Raw genomic sequence first — 20,281 nt, 5'->3', positions numbered from 1 at the left:
TGACTCAGCTATGAGTACCTCACCCACCAAAAGTCATGCATTGGTGGAGCACAAGAATGTTTGCACAAAGAAATCCAGTAAATCTTGTGGCTCACCTGTCTCAGTTGTGATGTGGCACTACTCAGAAGGACTATGTCAGCTCCCTACATATGGATCATTTTGCTTCTCCTTGTTCATTGATTTTGTGCTTTACATGTCAGTCAGCTCGGGCCATGTTCCACACTCATCTTATAAGATAGATATTGTCACCTTGAGAGCTTACTTAATTCAGGCCATGTGCACAGGTCACATGTGCCATTACTGATCTTCCAACTTATGGTCATTCAGAGCTATGAATACTCCTGGCACTTTGGGGCAGTTTCTTTCTCTGTGGATCCTCTTCTGTTCTCACTTAAAGTGATGAAAGATATTTTGACATAACCCTCAACTGCAACACAAACTTTGACATGAGTTATCCTGCCATAAGAAATGATGTTTGCCTCATCTGTATGCTTTAGAGGTTTTAGATAAAAAATTTGTTCATACCTTTCTCAGAAGGCCAGGTGTGGCTTTAGAAGAGAAGAGGCAATGCTTTATGGATGATCTGAAGGACTTTGTGTACTGACAGACAGCTGTAAGGACTTAGGTTCTTTGTTATCTTATGAAACCTCTTTTAACAAAGTTTTGGATAATGAAGTGAAGATCTTAACTTCGTTCTTTTGCTGCAGCACCATATTAGCAACCTATGCCAAGGAACTTCCCTATGGATTCAAATTCCCCACAGCAGTAGCCATGGAGGCTACTGCTATGGGTTGCCTGTAGTGAGGTGGGCAAAGGAAATAAAGCAGGTTTTGACAACATTGTTTTTCTTCTGGAGGAAAGATCGTGCCATTTTTACAAATGGGTTGAAAGTTTTACCCGCACAAGATTGCCTCCTCCAGAATTAGAAGTTGTGGCAAAGGATAAAGGTTCTCAAGTGAACTTTAGTCCTGTCCAACTGGTTGGAGTAGGTCTTGGGCATATCCAAGATGAACATCCAAATTTGAGATTTAGCTACTGACCACCTTCCTAGTTAATTCTGTCCTCAAAAGAGATACAGTCCTCAGGAAGCTCTCCAATATGTTTTCATCATCCAGCTTTGACACCTTGAAGATATCTAACACAATGGATCAACAAATTGGTCATGGAAGTTTAGAGACTGAGTGCCATAATAACTTGCAAATCTATGAGGTCCTTAGGATGTTCTACACCTATTAGAGTCTTGTTTCCCCCACGATTGTAGGAGAGATTATATTAAGTCTGCTCCTCTGTATACCCTTGGAAGGTGATCCAATAAGTTTCCTAGAATCCCAGCCAGAAGACATTACCCTAAATACACCAAAATTATAATTCTCTCTCTTTTTGTTCAGGAAGGGGAAGGAGTGCACACTGGAGGGAAATATTGATTATCGTAGAAAGAAGCAAAAGTAACAGTTATCTACAGCTGCAGCTTAAATCTAGTGAGGCTCGCCTCTACAGATCCTGGGTGTGCAATTGCTTGAGATACACATAATTTCATGGGTACTGACAGTCCTGCAAAGGAAGAATATTAACTTCCATTTATGGAATCAAGTCCCCCATTGACTTGAGAGCTATCTATTCTCTTCTTATATCAGGAAAGCAGAGATGTTCCCTGCCCTAGACAAAGAGGTGAAATAGATGATTGAGGTGGAGGTCATAGAGCACTGAATGGGGTAATTTCATGTAACTTTACATCAGACTTTCATAGTCCCCAAGTCCTTGGGAGGATGGAAAGTCATCATTGACCTCAGCCATCTCAACTGACATCTACATCTGATGCCCTTTCAGATGGAAGCTGTGTGTTTGGCCCAGCAAGCCATATGAATGAACAATTTCCTTGCAATAACTGACCTGAAAGAGTAATACTTTAAGGTTGCCATTCACATTTGACAAGTTTAGAACCATCAGCCACGGAGCTCTGCTAACATTTTCACTGCCTCGTCAGTCTTTGTCAGCATCTGGATGTAATTATCAACCCAGCAAAGTTTGACCTGTTTCCATCCAGAACAGCTATGTACACTTGGGGTTGGAAATAGACTCCATGGTAGCTCTATTCAAATTCTCTCTAGTCAGGATCTAGAGGTTCTGTTTCTTACTATAATCGTCTTCTCTTTCTAGTCCCACTAGACATTTGACGTAATTGGAACAGTGAAGACCACACAGCCAGTTTTGGTTGGGGTCTCTTTAGCTCCAATTAAATGCCAGTTGGTCAGCTTGAGGCATTCAGAGGATGAACCAGTGAGTATATCTTAGGATGTTCTGCTTGACCTCTGTTTAGAATGCTCTAAGTGTCACTTACTACCTAGTACTCTTGTTTTCATAGCTGGCTGAGTTAGGGAAATGGTCACCAGAGGAATCAAATAGCTGCATCAACTTCCCAGAATTAGCAGCAGTATTTATGGGCCTTCACGCTTTGCCCCATGAATGGACAATATCCTGGTGAACTTGCTTAGCCAGAAGAACCAGGTATTACCTGCAAAATGGCATCTCTTCCAGAGGTGTACAAAAAATTATTGAAATTTTGTGACACACTTCTGATCAATCTTTTTGTCACCAACATGAAAACCTGGTTTCAAACTACTGTTCATTGTTCCCAGATCAAACTGCATGGGGGAAAGATGCTTTCATGGCTCCTTAGGACAACCTGGAGGTTTACACTTCTCAGTATTTCCTCATCAAGCCAGTTCTGGATGAGAAATGTTGCGAGCATCCACCAATATGTCTGTAACCCTAATTGCTCCAATGTCGCCAGGACAAGTTTGGTTTTCGAACCTGTTAAAGCTTCTGGTTGATCACCCAAGGGCTTTCCCCTTGTGGAACAAGCTAATGCTGCGTCATCAAGAGGAGCTTTGTAGCAGACAGTTTAGAAGTCGTTGTCATACCATGTAAAGATTCAGCAGTCTGACTCTACAAGACCAAATGGTGCCTGTTCTGTGACTGGTGTAGTTTGAGGAGGGCCATTTCTGTAGTGGCAGGTTTTTTACTATACCTGTAAAGATCAAAGAAGTTGTCTGCATTAGCAATAAAAGTGCAACTGAATTAAGACCTATGTTTCGGCATATAGAGAGAGAGTAGTAGTACTATGGATCTGTCACTGGCTGTGAAGCACCTCTCCAATAATACTTATGAGCCAGTGGTATTATCATCTTTGAGGAATCTGATTCTGAAGACAACCCTCCTTGCTGTGGCTTGTGCAAGTCAGGTTACACATACTAAGACCTGGCAGAGCATTGGCCTTTCCTAAGTGCCAGGTTGCTTGGCTAAGACAGAAAGCATCCTCCATCTCCCATGCCTCCTGAGCTTATGCCACAACTGCTCTACATGTGCAACGTGCAAGCAAAAGAGATCTTACCGTGTCCCCTGTGACAACTGTAAGGCATTACCTAGAGGAGGCTTAATCTGTCTAAGGGGAGGCTTTGTGCTTGTATTTACCCACTGGCACAAATAAACATGTATCCAAAACCACTATCTCTTGTTGGCTTAGAAAAGTCGTCTTGCTTGCATAGTTCACCACTAAGTCTGAGAAATCAAAGTTACAGGTTTATAGCCCTGAGGTAATGGTTACTTCAAACTCTGCAGCATGTTAGATGAATCATATTAATAATATATTGTGAACATGGCAACCAGGAAGTCTATTTTTACATTCTTTAGATTTTCCCTGAGGGCTATAACCCATAAATCTTTGGAGATATATTCATTAGTCCTGTAGTAGCCATAGTTCAGACGGTTTCTAGATCTGGAAAAGGGGGGAAGCATGTCAGATTCACCATCATCGTCACCCTCATAACAATCTTCAGTGACCTCTTGATGGAATAAATGTCTAGGTTACTTACTCCTGTCATACTGGTAAGCATTGATTTGATTTTCTTGTTTAACTGAGAAGTACAACCAGGAAGTACAACCCAGAACGTTACTAACAAGGCTCTGTTGGTGCCACAACTTATAGTTGCTTGTATCTAGTTTACTTCACCCTACAGTGCCATATCCATCGCACATAGATGGGTATTCGGATCATCGAAAGGTAATGTATTGCGCTGAAAACAATTATAATTTTCTTTAATAAAATCAATTCTTTTCTGTACTAACCCATTACTTTACAAAATGGTGGTCACCTCCTGCCTCTTTCTTGTTGCAACTGAATCAGATTACACACAGAATGGCTAGTTTTCATCGCTAGGGCTGTTCAGGGTACTGGGTGCATACAAAGCTGGATGGAAAAGGGTCTCTCCTTTTATGTAGTGTTTAAGATTGCTGCTTCTGCAGTTCAGGTTATCAAAGAGTAATTTGTTTTGTATGATTTAAAAAATATGTATTATTATGTCATATAATTGTTTTTGATAGTCCCAGTTACAAAGCTTAAACTACAGTACTTCCTTTACCAGAGTAATTCAGTCAAATTCATAAGTACTAGTTCTGATAATATAGTTACCCCTATATTAACATAAGGGCATTTGTAGCTATTCAGTGTTTGGGAAGAAAATCAACGACTTGTAAGGTAATAGTTGACTTGAAAGAAACATGTATTTTATTTTCAAGATTTTCATATAAAATGTAGATCATTTGTTACCAAATTTCTAGTGACTACTAAGATGATGAGCACCTGTAGGCTGCTAAACTTTAGTTAATCCCTAGAATCTAAAGTGGAATATTTAATCTCTGTGACTGGTCTAACCACAGTGAGGCTAGAAATGAAAGGCATTTTAAAACCTCTATGTAACTTTGTCAGTTGTAACTTCGGATAGTGTTTACCATAACCATTCTCTCATTAACCTTGCCTTGAGCAATAACTATGCACATAGGAAACATGGAATAGCTTGGAGGTTTATTACCTTAGAGGCTTTCACAGTTCAGTCAGACGATGCTAAGAACTCTTACTGTGGCATGGAATTGTAGAGGTATGATACTAGGTCCTTGTCTGAAAAGCAATTGCAGATCTTACGGATCAGTTTTTAGACCAATTCAGGGCCTTTTGTAGGTATGAATGAATGCAACAACAGCAAAATTTGAAGGAAAGTTTGAATACATTTTCAGGAAAACATGTTCCTTAAAGTCTGGTTTTTGCAAGAAAGAGAAGAACAATAATCTGCTGGAAGGGAAAACTGAGAGCATACCGATATTCTGGAATTTAAAGTTCAAGCGAAGATGCAATTCATTACTACCCTGATACTATTCTCCTTGTATTTTAATACATTTTTATCTATTTATCAATTTATTTTTTCTTTTTTAATAAGTGAGATCGCTTCTTTCCGTGTTTCCTTTTACGTCCTCTTACTTCTTCCTATTGAACACCATATTCTTTGGAAGCTTGAATTTCAAGTCAGTGGCCCCTTGTGGGCTTGTTCCATATGAATAGAGTTCATCTTATGAATAATAATAATAATAATAATAATAATAATAATAATAATAATAATAAAAGGATTTTGACAAAGGAAAAATCTATTTCTGGAGAGGGGCCCGTGTCACCCGGTGAAAAAGTCCATTCAGCACTTATTTCTAGGTAATTCCGTTGCTAGATACCAGAGAAAGCTAAATGAAATGCTGGAGTTACTACCCCCAGAGCGAGCTCCACTAGATGGAGTCGTGTATGGAAAAGGGTGAACTACAAAAACACGGAACCTTATCCTATAGAGATTCCCAATGTCAAAAGTCCCAACGAGAGAGGTGCCGATACAAGCCCATGCACTACTCGCGGACTGTATAGAAGGCAACACTAGCCACATTCCATGTTAGCACCCACCCCACTAGAATGATGTTTACCATGGGAGGGAGAGAATGAAAAACAGGGGTGGGTCACTGGGTGACACGGGCCCCTCTCCAGAAATAGATTTTTCCTTTGTCAAAATCCTTTTTCTGGATCGGGGTCCCGTGTCAGCCTTGGTGAAATAATAACAGAGAAATAAACATCATTCTTATGCTATTAAAGACTTAAATAGAGACGTTGAAAACTAGGAGAATTCTACCCTGAACATTAGTAAGGTCCTCTAAATTCATGTAATGAAAATAATGTAAGTGGTCACCGTCTAAGATCATGAGCTTAGAATAGAATCTGAATAGGCTTGTATTAAGAAAATACTTCCTGCCTAATAGCAGACCCAATGATAGAGAGATGGGCTGCATAGAGACAATGATTGGTGCTAATGGAAAGCTTCATCATAAAAACTCATGAGGTGAAGTATAAATTCAAGAGCAAAGAATAGCAATGTCAAACCACATTGTTTTATGTTTTAGTTTATTACGTAACTCTAGGAAGAATGGGCTATTGCCCAGTTTCTGGTTCTCCACAAATCACTAAAACTTCGCAGAAGCCCAAAGTTATAAAAAACAACTTATTGAAAAAATATAACAGTAAAGGAATAGCAGAATCCATATCCATACACAGAATTATTAAGCAAAATCAAAATGAAGGCTATCCTTGAAAACTCAGTCCTTGCAGAAGCTCAAAAGATATATACAGTACAAAATCCAAGATAATCCTGGCAGTACAATTGCACAGATGCTAATCATTATCCCAGTAGCAAAATAGAAAAAAGTTGCCACAGCATCTTGAATAATTGATGGTATTGTTTATGTAATTTACATTTTTTGAATGCAAATGTAAAAATAGAAAATGCTAATAAAAGCTGATACAAGAGACAACCAGTTATTGTACTGGAGTTATTGACGAGTGGACGTTACTTTATTCTAAAGATTAAAACAGCTTTTTACGTTTCAAATGATTTTAATACAGTCGAGATCCAGAGTTCATTGGGTTAGCTGTTCAGTAGAATTTAAAATTTTATGAATTATGAATTTTCTGAAAATAAGGATTGATGCTCATTTTTTCTTTGAATTGCAAAATTGTCGGCAGCAAACATGAAATGTTCTTTTAATTCAGAAATTAAACACTGCTTCCTTGATTTGTAACACTGCTAAGAAAAATATAAGAAAGGTATTGATTAATTTTCAGTTAATCTTTTTAAAGAATGACACTGCACATCAGTCAGTCTTTTTTTTAAGGATACACCATTTAATGATGAAACAGCAGATAAAATCTTTTGAAGGAAATTAATCTGGTTGAATGGGAAACCTATTATACTGTGTGTAGTATTTGTGGTTTGTTATATTTTCCAGATCTGCAAACCTAAACCCTGTGGATGGAAGGAAGTCTTAATTGTGAAAGTACTAGTGAAATATAATTTATATATATCTGTTGTACTATACTGTAAAGATCATATGTATTTTACGTATAAGAAATGGGTGCCTTAATTATGTACTGAAACTCTCAAGGACCAGTTACCCTCCTTTGAAAAAACTGAATAACTGTAACATCTGCTCTTTGCAAGCTCACCAAACCTCTGAATTATGAAGTAACATTACATTCAGTACAACAGTAGGCAAACCACCTGCCCTCTTATACCTTTTCCGAGTTTTGTACATCGAGTAGGTGGGTTAATGGACAGCATCTGAGACCCTTTTCTTTCTGTCGAGATCCACCAACTACTGTTATGGTCTTCCACAGGTACCAGGAGGTCTTCTCAAGCATCTCTTCGGCTTGTGGCTGGAGACGGCAGAGGGGAACCAATTGGCTACTACGTGTGCATTAGAGATCCAGTCTCCGTACATTCTAGAGGTCTGCACTAGACATCCCTTTGCCCCTTGGTTTACTTTGTTTTATGCCCCCTAGGAATTGTTACTTGCTCGTTGGTTTGTTATCTAGTCGTCAGATCTGGAGCAAAATAGATGGTGGCCCTCTTAGTGTTTCCTGTCAGGTCTTCTTTGATTCTGTGATAAATTCCAAAGCCATTTATCTAGATCTTTATTAGTTAGCTGGTCGAATGCAGAACTAAAAGTGTTCCAGTAGCTAGTTGCTCCAGAATCTTCAAGATAACAACCCTTAGGCTGCAAAAATGAACATCTTAGTAACGTATACCTCCTCCAGTGGCCTTAGTGAAATCCAATAGATATCCATTCCATCGTTGTTACCATTACTGAAATGTATGGCTTTATCTACAGGTGGCTAATCCTCAAGAGCTTTCCTGCCTAACTGATACCTTACCAAACCAATGTGTTTTCTTTGTATTCTTAGTATTCTTGTGTCTCGTTAAAGAAATTTGCACATTATTAAGTAACAATTTAAGTTTTCAAGTTTCATAAAAAAGTATATTAATCCTTTATACTTGTTACAAGTAAATTTAATTTTAATTATGAAAGAATATGACTGGATTCATTTAGCTGTGAGATAAATGTCAAACAAATGTTTGGTCTCACAGTTCAGTATTGCAATTGTTTTCATATATATATATGTTATTGAAAATACTCTGGTTTTAGCAGTGACATAATTATGAAAAGTGGTGTAAAGTTTAAAATATTGTAACTTTTCTCTTCCTTATTTATTCTGTGTTTAATGTAGATAATAAATCTAAAATATCATTTAAGTATTGTATTGTAACTGTTGATGGAATGGCGTTTCTACTGCAGACCTCTAGCTAACCTTGTTTATGGTTAAGATTAGTTATCTCCATGTTTATTTTCTCTCCTTGCTGTGACTTCATACTATTGTAAGTTTATTCATTTCATATCCCATCCCTTTCCTCTTAGTACTGTGTTTTCTGTTGCTTTCTCAATAGTTGTCATATCCCCAAAACAAAAGTCCCAAGTCTGATCTCTTTAAATTTTTGCTAGAGTTAAATGTAACGCCTTACCCTTGTTGTATGCTGTTTAGCAGAATCACTTTTATTTCATCACTTTAAGCAACTTTAGTGTTCCTCATAGAGCTAGATCCATTGCTTTTTGCAGCATACCATTTTCACCCCGTAGAGATCATAGAGCCAAAGGAGAAGTTAGTACTTTGCTTGTGCACTTCACATAAATAGATTTTCTCTCCATTCTAAATGTTGTTCTGAGTTAGATGCATGGGTCAGTGTAGACCCCAAATGAGCATGTGCTTTACAAAGAGCATAATTTAGTCCCATATATGAAATATTTCAGTACCAAGTCAAACTTATAGCTAATTTTACAAGATGTCTTAGTTCATAGTCGAGCAATACTATAAAGGAACTCCTCTTATGCTCAAGATAGTCCTTTATTGTACATAGGTTGCAGCCACAAAATGCACAACACAATTAAGTTCAGAATAACATTCTTTCCTGTCACCTATATGAGGCAAATTTTTGGAAACTCAAAATGACTGTTTTGAATTCAACAGGTTTTCCTTACAGCAAGAAGTGCCTTTGAGCCCTGATATGCAGTAAGATCTTTGGAATGAGTTCTGCTGTAATATGTCTTGGGCATGGAAGCTGCTGGTGGTCCCTTGTTCATATTACCTAAGGCTTTTACATCTTATGTTAATGCACCCAGGAATTAAGACCACTTTTGGAATTCACTTGATCTCCGCTTTTCAGCAGGCTCCAGGCGTCCTTCACAGGGCTCCCTGGCTTCAAGAGCTTCCAGCTCTGGAGACCTCCGGGAGGGCCGCGTACATCACTTCCTTTACATGAGGGCCCCCCATCACTCCCTAACATCAGAAACCAACACCACCACAACAGGCACCTCCGACTCCTCACCCCGCACCCCTAAAAGCACAGAGCAACTATTGGCTGTTTACCATTCTGTTCCGGAGGTGAGGAATCCGACCTGATGGACATGTTTGTTTTATTCCTTATTTTCTTTGCAATATCCATTCATTCTTTCTTACTCTCTTCCTCTATTTCTTTACTTTTCATGATTATGCTAAAGCTACTAACAATAGCATCTGGCAGGAATTAATTTTTTGGCTACAGTAAGCTAGAGCATAGAGTATTGGTGTACCTGTGAATGTTTGCCAATGAGGAGGATCACTTTTTTAATGTCCTTACTCTAATGTTTTTGAGTGAAGACTTCACCAGTATATACCATGTTGCTTCTGCCATACGTATTTATATATTATACAAATATACATATATTTATATATATAAATTTATTCCATGGCAATTGTAACGCTTTCAGTACAGTGCTGTTATTTTTAATAGATGTATTGCATTAATACAGTAGCATAGCAGATAATGCTTGTCTATTATCATGGCTAATTTAGTTTGGTCATTTGTATATAAAATCATGAGTAAATTTTCAAGGAGACCCCTGTAGTTTACTAACATTGCTTCATAAATATTTTCATCAAATTATCAACTGCTTCCCAACTATTTTTCATTTCTCTTTCTACAATGTATCCTTTTGTTTGTTCTTGAAAAGGGCAGATTGATATATGGAGAGTGCTCCATACCTTTCATCTTATAGCTAAACAAATTTAGCGAAGATGTAACCCACCAAGTGTTATAAAGTACATTATTAATGAACCAACAAATACCTAAGAAGCGACATATATAATCCTTGTGTTAGAAAACCTGATGATAATGTCGTTTCATGGAACAGCAGTGGGAGTATCAGGATACGAATGAATGGACGAAGTTTTGTAGTGTAGTCTCAATAGATTTGATAGGAAACCATCAATCAAACCAGTTACGTTATTTCTTTGTAAAATACACTGCTAGTTATAAAAAATAGTTTAACCAGAACTGATGCAAACACATTTTATGCAGAGGTGAGCTGAATAACATGCAAAAAACAAAACATTTTCGTATAACTACTTTTTATAAACACTAGATGTTTAGCTAAGAAAATATATTAATAAATGCTGCTGTTGTTACGAGCAAGCATGCTTCATGAGATATGACCTGAGTCTTTGATAAGTTATATGATTTTCAAAGTACATAAACTGCATATATAGTAGAGTAATAGTATTTTTCAACCATTTAATGTATTTTATATATAATACAGGTAGAGAAGAGTTTTTTTTGGTATGTGGAATGCCCAGATCAAAGAATGAAATCTTTAATCCCTTTGCTCTTTTGCTCATTTTTATTTCTATATTGTGCCTGTGCTCTTTGCCGTATCCATTATCCTTTTTTTGTCTGCCTTTCCTTTTCCTTCTCTTGGCTTTATCAGAAATTCTAATATTGCATTATACTGCCCTTTTCTTGCTCTTTAGCGAAGGATTTTAGAATAGGACATGTAACCTAACACTGGAGGATAAAAAGACCTACGAAAGTTTCTTTCAGAACTGATATGAGCCCTCACAAACTGAGCCGTTCAGAACCTTCCCACTTCTCAAAAGCCTCGCACTAAGTTGTGTCCTCCAAAAACAATATACGTATATTGATGGTATTAACTAAAGCTGTATTTGTGTGTTCTGTATTCAATGGGGTTTCTGTTAACTCGACATATATTCTTCCTACCTCCAAGGCCTTGGAGTGCGCTGTTGTTAATATTCTTTTAGTAAAAATTGGCCAGTAGTGGCTAAGCAAGATATATGCATTATTGTCTGGAAAGTCAGTATTAAAGTGACCTAGAAACCAAAGGTATTACGAGATACTGTTGCATTGATTTGCAACTTCCACTAGCTGCTCTTATTATGTAATTATTCAACCCGTTCTTACAAGACCTTTCATCATGCTTTTTACTTAGTCTTTTGAACCCTTTCTGTGTTTTCGTCTTTCACTCTTTGAATGCAGCCATCTGAAATTTGTGTTTCCCGGCTGAACATTAATTATTTGAATTGCCCATATATTCCTTTTTAAAAAAGTTCCTGTAATTACCATATTCGTTTTGTAGTTTCAGTTCTAGCTCATGATATCATTAACTGCACTTCCTTCTCTAACTTGATCTGTTACTCTGGAACTCTTTTTAACTTTTCTTATGTATCCCATACCTCCTGTAGTTGCTATTCTTTGTAAAATTTACATTTTGCTCTCTCTCTCTCTCTCTCTCTCTCTCTCTCTCTCTCTCTCTCTCTCTCTCTCTCTCTCTCTCTCTCTCTCTCTCTCTCTCTCTCTCAGTGCAGTAATTTATCCTTTTTAAATTTCAGTTATCAAACATCAGGTAACATTGCCATATTTTTCAAAATACACAGTTGCCATAGGGCAAAGATAATTGCAAAGTCATATACAAAGACTATATAAATAACAATGCGAAGTATGAACTACTTGGTAGAGACAGAACACTATCAGCACTGTCAATTAGTCATTATCACTAGTGACTTTCAACCATTTAAACAATACAAGTATATAGAAGCAAGAAAGAAATTCCTGAAGATATCAGGATACCTTCATCGTCAGTTTATCACTTAGAAAAACGAGGTGATACTCACTTCATACAATGAATTAGTTAGATCCTACTTAGAACATGCTGTCCAATGAGTCCTATCTAGAGGAAGGACATAGAAAGATTGGAAGCAGCGCAGTTAAAAGCAACCAGGCCAATAACATCAGTCAAGTCATTTTTCTAAGAAGAAAGCCAGAACGTATTATCTATACTGTATTAGCGTTTATTACGAGGCTAATTTATAGAAATCCTTAAGACACTCAGAGGTATAAATAACATAGCTAGTAACCAAACTAGGTCCAATGAATGGAAGCTGGAACTAAGAATGATCATGTCCAACATGAGCCACTGTGGGAACTTCCTCACTTGTCAAACAGCCAGATTTTTAAACAGACTTCCAGATTATTTTGTGAATAGTACCACTTTAAGTCAGTTCAAGATTAAATTAGGTAAAGTGACTGACACAGCTTTTTTTCACTCTTCTCTTGTTTAAGATGTCTCTTCGGATGGACAGTAAGTCTTTGAGGCACTGCTATGTGTTTAACGCCTTTTATTGTATCAGTAATAATTTCAGTTGCTTTTTTAGCAACCTGCCTGAGTTTCGCTTCTCTCTTTCATTCTTACATCTGCACATCAGGACTGTACACCTATTTGTTACTGGCAGCCACCTTCAATAAATCTTTTGTTAAGTACTGAATATGGAATCTACCACACCACAAAGCAAGAACTCTTAAATGGTCATCAGTACTGAGTAATCACAAGAGAATCTCAGAAAACTGTTTATTTGCCGAAAGAAACAGTTATTTGCAAGAAAGAATGCGTCATTCGTCAGCATTGACAATGAAAGGAAAGAGAGAAATCTCTGTCAGTGTGGCAACATTATTGCATGAAAGGATGAACATGCCTCACAAGCAGATGAAGGAAAGTAACATCCCTTAACACTCCCATCTTTGATGCTTACAGTGAGTAAATAGAGAAATAAATAAGGAACAGAAGTTATGCTTGAGTGCACCCTTAAGAAACTCAAACCCAAGATTATAGAATGGCAATCGATGAGTTGAATATGAGCCACCTCAGAGTTTTAGTTTAACTTGGATGGTTACCGTGGATGGAACAGAACAGAATCAGTTTTTTTGAATGAATGATTTGAAGGTTCAGAAGAAACAGGAAATGTTTGGCCCAAGAGAAAAAGGTTTGGAAGACAAACTTCGGACTTAATCTTGATAGCCTGACCTTGCTGAATAATCTCATCTCTTAATTCAGACCTTGAAATCTTTGTTGGTAAGTTTCTGGAATTGGCTGTAAGGAAACCTTTCAGGTTATTATGTAACTTTAAAATACCAAGGTTATAGTAGAACATTTCAGTATAGAGTAGAAATAGATGAAAAAAATCATTTTACAGCCAAAAATCATCCTTTCATAGTAGCTGAAAACCAAAAGGTTTCAAGAGAAAGGAAAGCCTTTGGCAGGCTGCAAAACGATTTACTCCTCTTTGGTTGATATGCTGTCAATGAAAGAAGAAACGCATTTACCACCAAGTACCAGAAATAAGGTGATGTATCAGTGGGTACCTCTGTGAAATGATACCTCTGATTAGATAGATTCTTAATTTTTTTGAGGGATGTGATCTTATAGTTGATGCTTTCATTTTTATGGAGCAGACAGATAGAAGTGGCTATTACATTCTTCGTGTTCTTACTAAGCTCACATCTCATCACGTATATTCTTTCCGAATCTTTTGCATGTATTTCCTTAATATATTCTATTTTATCTACTGAACTTACTTACAGAATTTTTAGTTTTATTTGTGCACATGTAACATCTTCCAATCCCCCATTTCTCTCTCTCTCTCTCTCTCTCTCTCTCTCTCTCTCTCTCTCTCTCTCTCTCTCTCTCTCTCTCTCAGTATTTAAACTTGAAAGCATTATGTAACATGAAATTTCTGAAGCAATTGTGATACATTTGATTAGACTCAACATTTAGCTTGAAATTCTCTCTTTTCTCCTTTCCTTAATCGACCCTTTTAATTCGTCTCATTTTCAACATAGAGTATTTTGCTTTTTTGTAGGTATGATGAAATATAATGTTTTTTTTTACATAGTTTGTCCTGTTACAGCTAATTTCAGTTTATCAACAGCTCTTTATTACGATAAGACATACTGTATCTTGTACTTGTGTGTCAAGAAAATTGGAATTTCATGGAAGATACAGGTATATAGATACAGGAACATTTTCATGAGAGAGCTACCTTGATTATCTTATCGGAATGTGATAAAATCTCAGAATTGTTACTGGTATTTGTGCTAATAATAAAAAAAACGAAAAAAAAAGATCCAAATTAAGCTTTTCAATAAAATCATTGCACATTACATTTACAGGCCAAATGAAACTTATATTGAGGTTTTATTATTCTGATAAGGTATTCATCATCTGATCTGAAGAATTTAAGTCTTGATTTCTACTCTGGGTTGATGGTGAGAGGCCATGGATGTGAAGTGTGAAAATAATTATTTTAGGAAATGCACATTTTTGGGGGCCGTATGCTTTCAACAATCTTATGGTCAGAGGTGGCTGTATTTTGTCATAAAAATTAGATAATGATTTAGAAAGATAAACACTGTTTTGTGCTTATTTTCAGTAAAAGGTAAGTAGTTTCGGTTGATTCTTCTTTATTGGTTTCTGCTACTGTATAATGTAAGTCCTATATACAGACTGCATTCTTTAATGGAAGAAGATTTGAATTATAAATGAAATAAAATACTTTAGATTTATGATTTGCTGAGTAAACTTTCATTTGGAAGTTTTATTCATTTTTGCAACCATAATTTTTGGTAAGGACTATCATACCATTAATACCAAGATACCATGATTTGTGTTCTACTCTGTTCAGTCCTAAGTATGAATTCCATCATTTTATTGCTACCCATTATTTTAGGATTTATGAAGTTTACGGCTCCAGAATTATATTGGTCTTTCCTTGTCAATCTCAGAGAAGGTTTCATTGAATTCTTCAAAACAGATTCACTGCTATCATGTGTTTCAGAGCTGGTTTTCATGTCTGCAATACTGAAAATGCAAATTGGGGTCAAAGTTAGTAAAGTATTTTACCAAAACGAAATTTCAATATTCTATACTTTCTGTTACGTACATTAAAAAGCAGCTCACAATTTCTAATTACCTCTTGTAACTGTGGCTGTATATTTCAAAACTCTGTTTGGTGATTGTTTCAAGCAGTTGTTATTTTCTTTATGTGAGTGCCTCTACAGATATATAATGTAGTTATGTATGTCATACAAGCATACACTAACTGATATACACACTTGAGTCATGTACACACACTCATACGAGCACACACACACACACACACACACACACACATATATATATATATATATATATATATATATATATATATATATATATATATATATATATATATGTATATAAATTTCTTTCTCACAACGGCACTGAACCCCAGTCTTTCCTGCTGAGAGTCCAGGGCAATACCATTCAGATCCAAAGGTCACAAAAGAAGTTGAACCTAAGTAGTATGTGCCTGAGGTTTTTCCCTGGGCAGGCGCCCACCACCCAACTTACCAGCAAATTTTATCCAACTTCCCGACCCATCAGCACTCGAGTTGCTAACATTTCATTCGACTTACCCCCTTCACAGTGAGATGGGATGGAAAAATGAACACATGGAAACGTGTTTCACAGAAATAAATTTCTGACTCACAACAGAACGGAATCCCAGTCTTTTGAGTGAGAGACCATGGCATTAACAATTCAGGTGCAAAAGTCATAAAAGAAGTTTGAACCTAAGCATTACGAACCTGAGGTTTTTCACAGGCAAGCACTGATGGGTTGAAAAGTTGGGTAAAATTCGCTGGTTTGTTGGGCAGTAGGCATCTGCCCGGGAAATACCTCAGGTACACAGTATTTAGTTTCCAACTTCTTTTATGACCTTTGCATCCGAACTGCTAATCCCTGAACTCTTACTTGAAAGATCGGGGTTCAGTCACGTTGTGAGTCAGAATTTACTTCTGTGGAAAACTTTCCCATGTGTACATTTCCATATATATGTGTGTGTGTGTGTAAAATTATGTGTGTGTGTGCATTCGTATATTTCACACATTTTTATGCCCCAAGGATATATAAAATACACTAAAGTAATTGGCAGTCTGTCGTTACCATTTAAAAATTTCCTGTTGGTTCAGCTAAAAATTAAGGCACTTACATATTTGTGATTTTTAAGCATGTAAATTATATATATATATATATATATATATATATATATATATATATATATATATATATATATATATATATATATATATATATATATATATACATATATATATATATATATATATACATATATATATATATACTGTATGTTATAATATATATATATATATATATATATATATATATATATATATATATATATATATATACTATATATATATATACAGTATATATATATATATATACAGTATATGTATATATATATGTATGTATAATATATATATATATATATATATATATATATATATATATATATATAATATATATACAGTCTACATAATATACACAATATGCAAAAAAATACACTAAAGTTTAAATGGAGATGACACATTTCCAATTCAACATTAGTGTATTGTATATATCCTTGGGGCATAAAAATGTGTAAAATATACGAATGCACATGCACAATTTTATATATATATTAAATTATATATATATATATATATATATATATATATATATATATATATATATATATATATATATATATATAATATATATGGAAATGTCCACATGGGAACGTGTTTCACAAGTAAATTTCTGACTCACAACAGGACCGAACATCGGTCTCTCGAGTAAGAGTTCAGGATTAGCAATTCGGATGCAAAGGCCATAAAAGAAGTTGGAAACTAAGTACTATGCACCTGAGATATTTTCCGGGCAGGTGCCTACTTCCCAACATACCAGTGAATTTTACCCAACCTCCCAACCCATCAGCACTTGCCTAGGAAAAACCCCAGGTTCGTAGTAATTAGGCTCCAACTTCTTTTGAGTTTTGCGCCTGAAACACTAATGCCTTGGCCTCTCATTCAAAAGACCGGGATTCCGTTCCGTTGTGAGTCAGATATATATATATATACATATATATATGTATGTATGTACATACAGTAATATACGTTTATATACATATATGTAAACACACAATATATTTATTATATTATACATATATATATATGTATATATGTTTATATATATATGTGTGTATACATACAGTATATGTATATGTATATTTAATATGATGTGTATGTTTATGCATGTGTGTATACATATATGTATATTTATATAATATATATATACATATATATCTATATATATGTGTGTGTGTATATATACAGTATACTTATATATCACACATTACCACAGGTGAAAAATAAGTCCTGACTGGTTTCGACTTTATTTCCAAGCCATTGTCGAAGGACTGATACAGAGTATTAGAAGTAACAAATATATATACTACAGGAACAGTACTGACACAAACGTTAGACAATACATATCCACCCACAGGCCAGTGTCAAGGTAGGAGTGGCCTTCAAAACTCATTTGGCTAAAAATCACAATATACTCTCAGAGGGCAATACTGATAAACATACCGACCATAGGCGACATCAGATCCACACCTGACAGGTTTCAGGGAGGTGGGGTTCGGAAAACTCATTAGCACTGCTGCCCCTGTACTGTGTTTACAAATATGATAATCTTATTTCCATACATCTCTACTGCCTACCGTAAAATTTAAACAATTTACAAATTTCTTTTGATATTAAAGGATCAAGTTTATACATTCCTTGACTGATATTCATATTATGGCAGACAAATCAGGCGCTCTTGTGATTTTAAACGAAAGTGAATATATAGAAAAAATGGTTAGTCTTTTGGGTGATGATAGCACATATAAAGAATTAAATAAGAACCCATTAGACAATGTGAACAGTGGTTTCAATAGGAAAGTGAAAAACCTGTTAAAAGGCAACGAAAACCTTGTAAAGAAGTTGTGTGTGACCTCTCCATCGCTACCATACATGTATGGTACAATAAAAACCTATGAAACAAAATTCCCTACCAGGCCAATTATCAGTTCAGTTGGTTCCGCATCTTACAATCTAGCGAAGTACCTCATGGATATCCTCAACCCATTGGTAGGTACTATCTCAAATGCCAATATCAAGAATGATGTGGACCTGATAAATGAAGTAAATAGTGTACAGATTAATAGTGAATCCAGGCTTATGAGTTTTGATGTAGTATCACTATTCACAAAGGTGCCAATTGATGACCTGATGGAGTTTTTGTCGGAATTATTAGAGAACCGACAGCTAGATATCCCATTTTCTAAAAGCACTTTAATTGAACTGATTAAATTGTGTGAAAGAATGTAAATTTGAATTTAATGGTAAATTTTACTCACAACATTTTGGTATGGCAATGGGAAACCCTCTATCCCCAGTGTTAAGTAACTTGTATATGAAATTTTTTGAAAAGAAATTATTAAACAATTCCACTCAATGTAACATGGTTTAGGTATGTTGACAATATTTGTGTATGGCCAGGGAACGAAGATGTAAATCACTTTTTTGCCAAGTTAAATCAATTAGTAGCGTCAATTAAATTCATTATGGAAATTGAAATTGATAGGTGCTTACCCTTTTTGGATGTCCTCATACGAAGAAATAGTAATGGGTTTAAATATAGTGTGTACAGAAAACCTACTAATATTTCTTGCTATGTGCATTTCTATTCTGAACAAAGCGATAAGGTTAAAAGATGAGTGTTTTCATCAATGTTTTTAAGAGCAGTACGGTGTACGTAGCCCCGAATATATTTGATGAAATAGATAAGATTAGTAATACAGGCAAGAATTTGAAATATCCTGACAGTGTATAGAACAATGCATTAGAAGCGGCAAAACAGACTATGTATCAAAACCAAAAAGAAGCTTACAACACCAAAAAACTTGCTTGTACTGCCTTATAATAATAATATGAAAGATATCCCCCATCTCCTTAAGAATTAGGTGTTAATGTCGCATTTAAGAACAATAAAACAATGAAACGTGTCCTTATCAAGAACTCCCCCGACAATACTAAAGGGTGTGTATATAAAATTCCATGTAAGTCTTGTGACAACTTTTATATTGGCCAAACGGGTAAAGTACTAGAAAAAAGAATAGAACAGCATAAAAAATGTGTGAGATTTGCACAGGGGAACAGTGATATTTTTGTACATGTTAGTGAGAACAATCATGCTATCAACTGGGAAGGGGCAAAAAGGATTGTATATTCTAATAACGCACTGGAAAGGAATATCATTGAATCTAGCTTTATTAAAGAAAGTTACAGCCATAATATGAATATCATTCAAGGGATGTATAAACTTGATCCTTTAGTATCAAAAGAAATTTGTAAATTGTTAAATTTTACAGTAGGCAGTAGAGATGTATGGAAATAAGATTATCAATTTTGTAAACACAGTAAAGGGGCAGCAGTGCTAATGAGTTTTCCAAATCCCGCCTCCCTGATACCTGTCAGGTGTGGGTCTGATGTCGCCTATGGTCAGTATGTTTGTCAGTATTGTCACCTGAGAGTATATTGTGATTTTTAGCCAAATGAGCTTTGAAGGCCACCCCTACCTTGACACTGGCCTGTGAGTGGATATGTAGTGTCTAACGGTTGTGTATGTTCATCAGTATTGTTCCTGTAGTATATAAATTTTGTGACTACTAATACTCTGTATCAGTCCTTCGTCAATGGCTTGGAAATAAATTCGAAACCGGTCAGGACCTATACCCTGTCTCTTATTTTTCACCTGTGGTAATGTGTGATAAATGAATCACATACAAAAGTGATTATAATCATACATACATACATACATACATACATACATATATATATATATATATATATATATATATATATATATATATATATATATATATATATATATATATATATATATATATATATGTGTGTGTGTGTGTGTGTGTGTGTGTGTGTGTGTAGAATCTACTGGTCACTTTTTACCAGATATAGCCTATATGTAATTA

At 35.6% G+C, this 20,281-nt stretch overlaps 1 protein-coding gene across 10 annotated transcripts in view; it reads left to right on the top strand.

Annotated features, from left to right (window-relative positions):
• LOC136840264 (uncharacterized) overlaps window positions 1-20,281 on the top strand; it is a 270,094-nt gene that overhangs the window by 227,590 nt on the left and 22,223 nt on the right. For 8 of the 10 annotated variants that reach the window (XM_067106909.1, XM_067106901.1, XM_067106902.1 and 5 more), the window contains 2 exons: window positions 7,538-7,648; window positions 9,420-9,637. In XM_067106909.1, the coding sequence (XP_066963010.1) occupies window positions 7,538-7,648; window positions 9,420-9,637 (329 nt within the window). The remainder of the gene's footprint in view (window positions 1-7,537; window positions 7,649-9,419; window positions 9,638-20,281) is intronic. The other 2 variants (XM_067106907.1, XM_067106903.1) reach the window with 2 other exon arrangements.

Source organism: Macrobrachium rosenbergii, chromosome 7, assembly GCF_040412425.1.
Source record: "Macrobrachium rosenbergii isolate ZJJX-2024 chromosome 7, ASM4041242v1, whole genome shotgun sequence".
Taxonomy (NCBI): Eukaryota; Metazoa; Arthropoda; class Malacostraca; order Decapoda; family Palaemonidae; genus Macrobrachium; species Macrobrachium rosenbergii.
The sequence above is the reverse complement of the archived record's forward strand: the minus strand, read 5'-3'. Positions and strand labels throughout refer to the sequence as shown.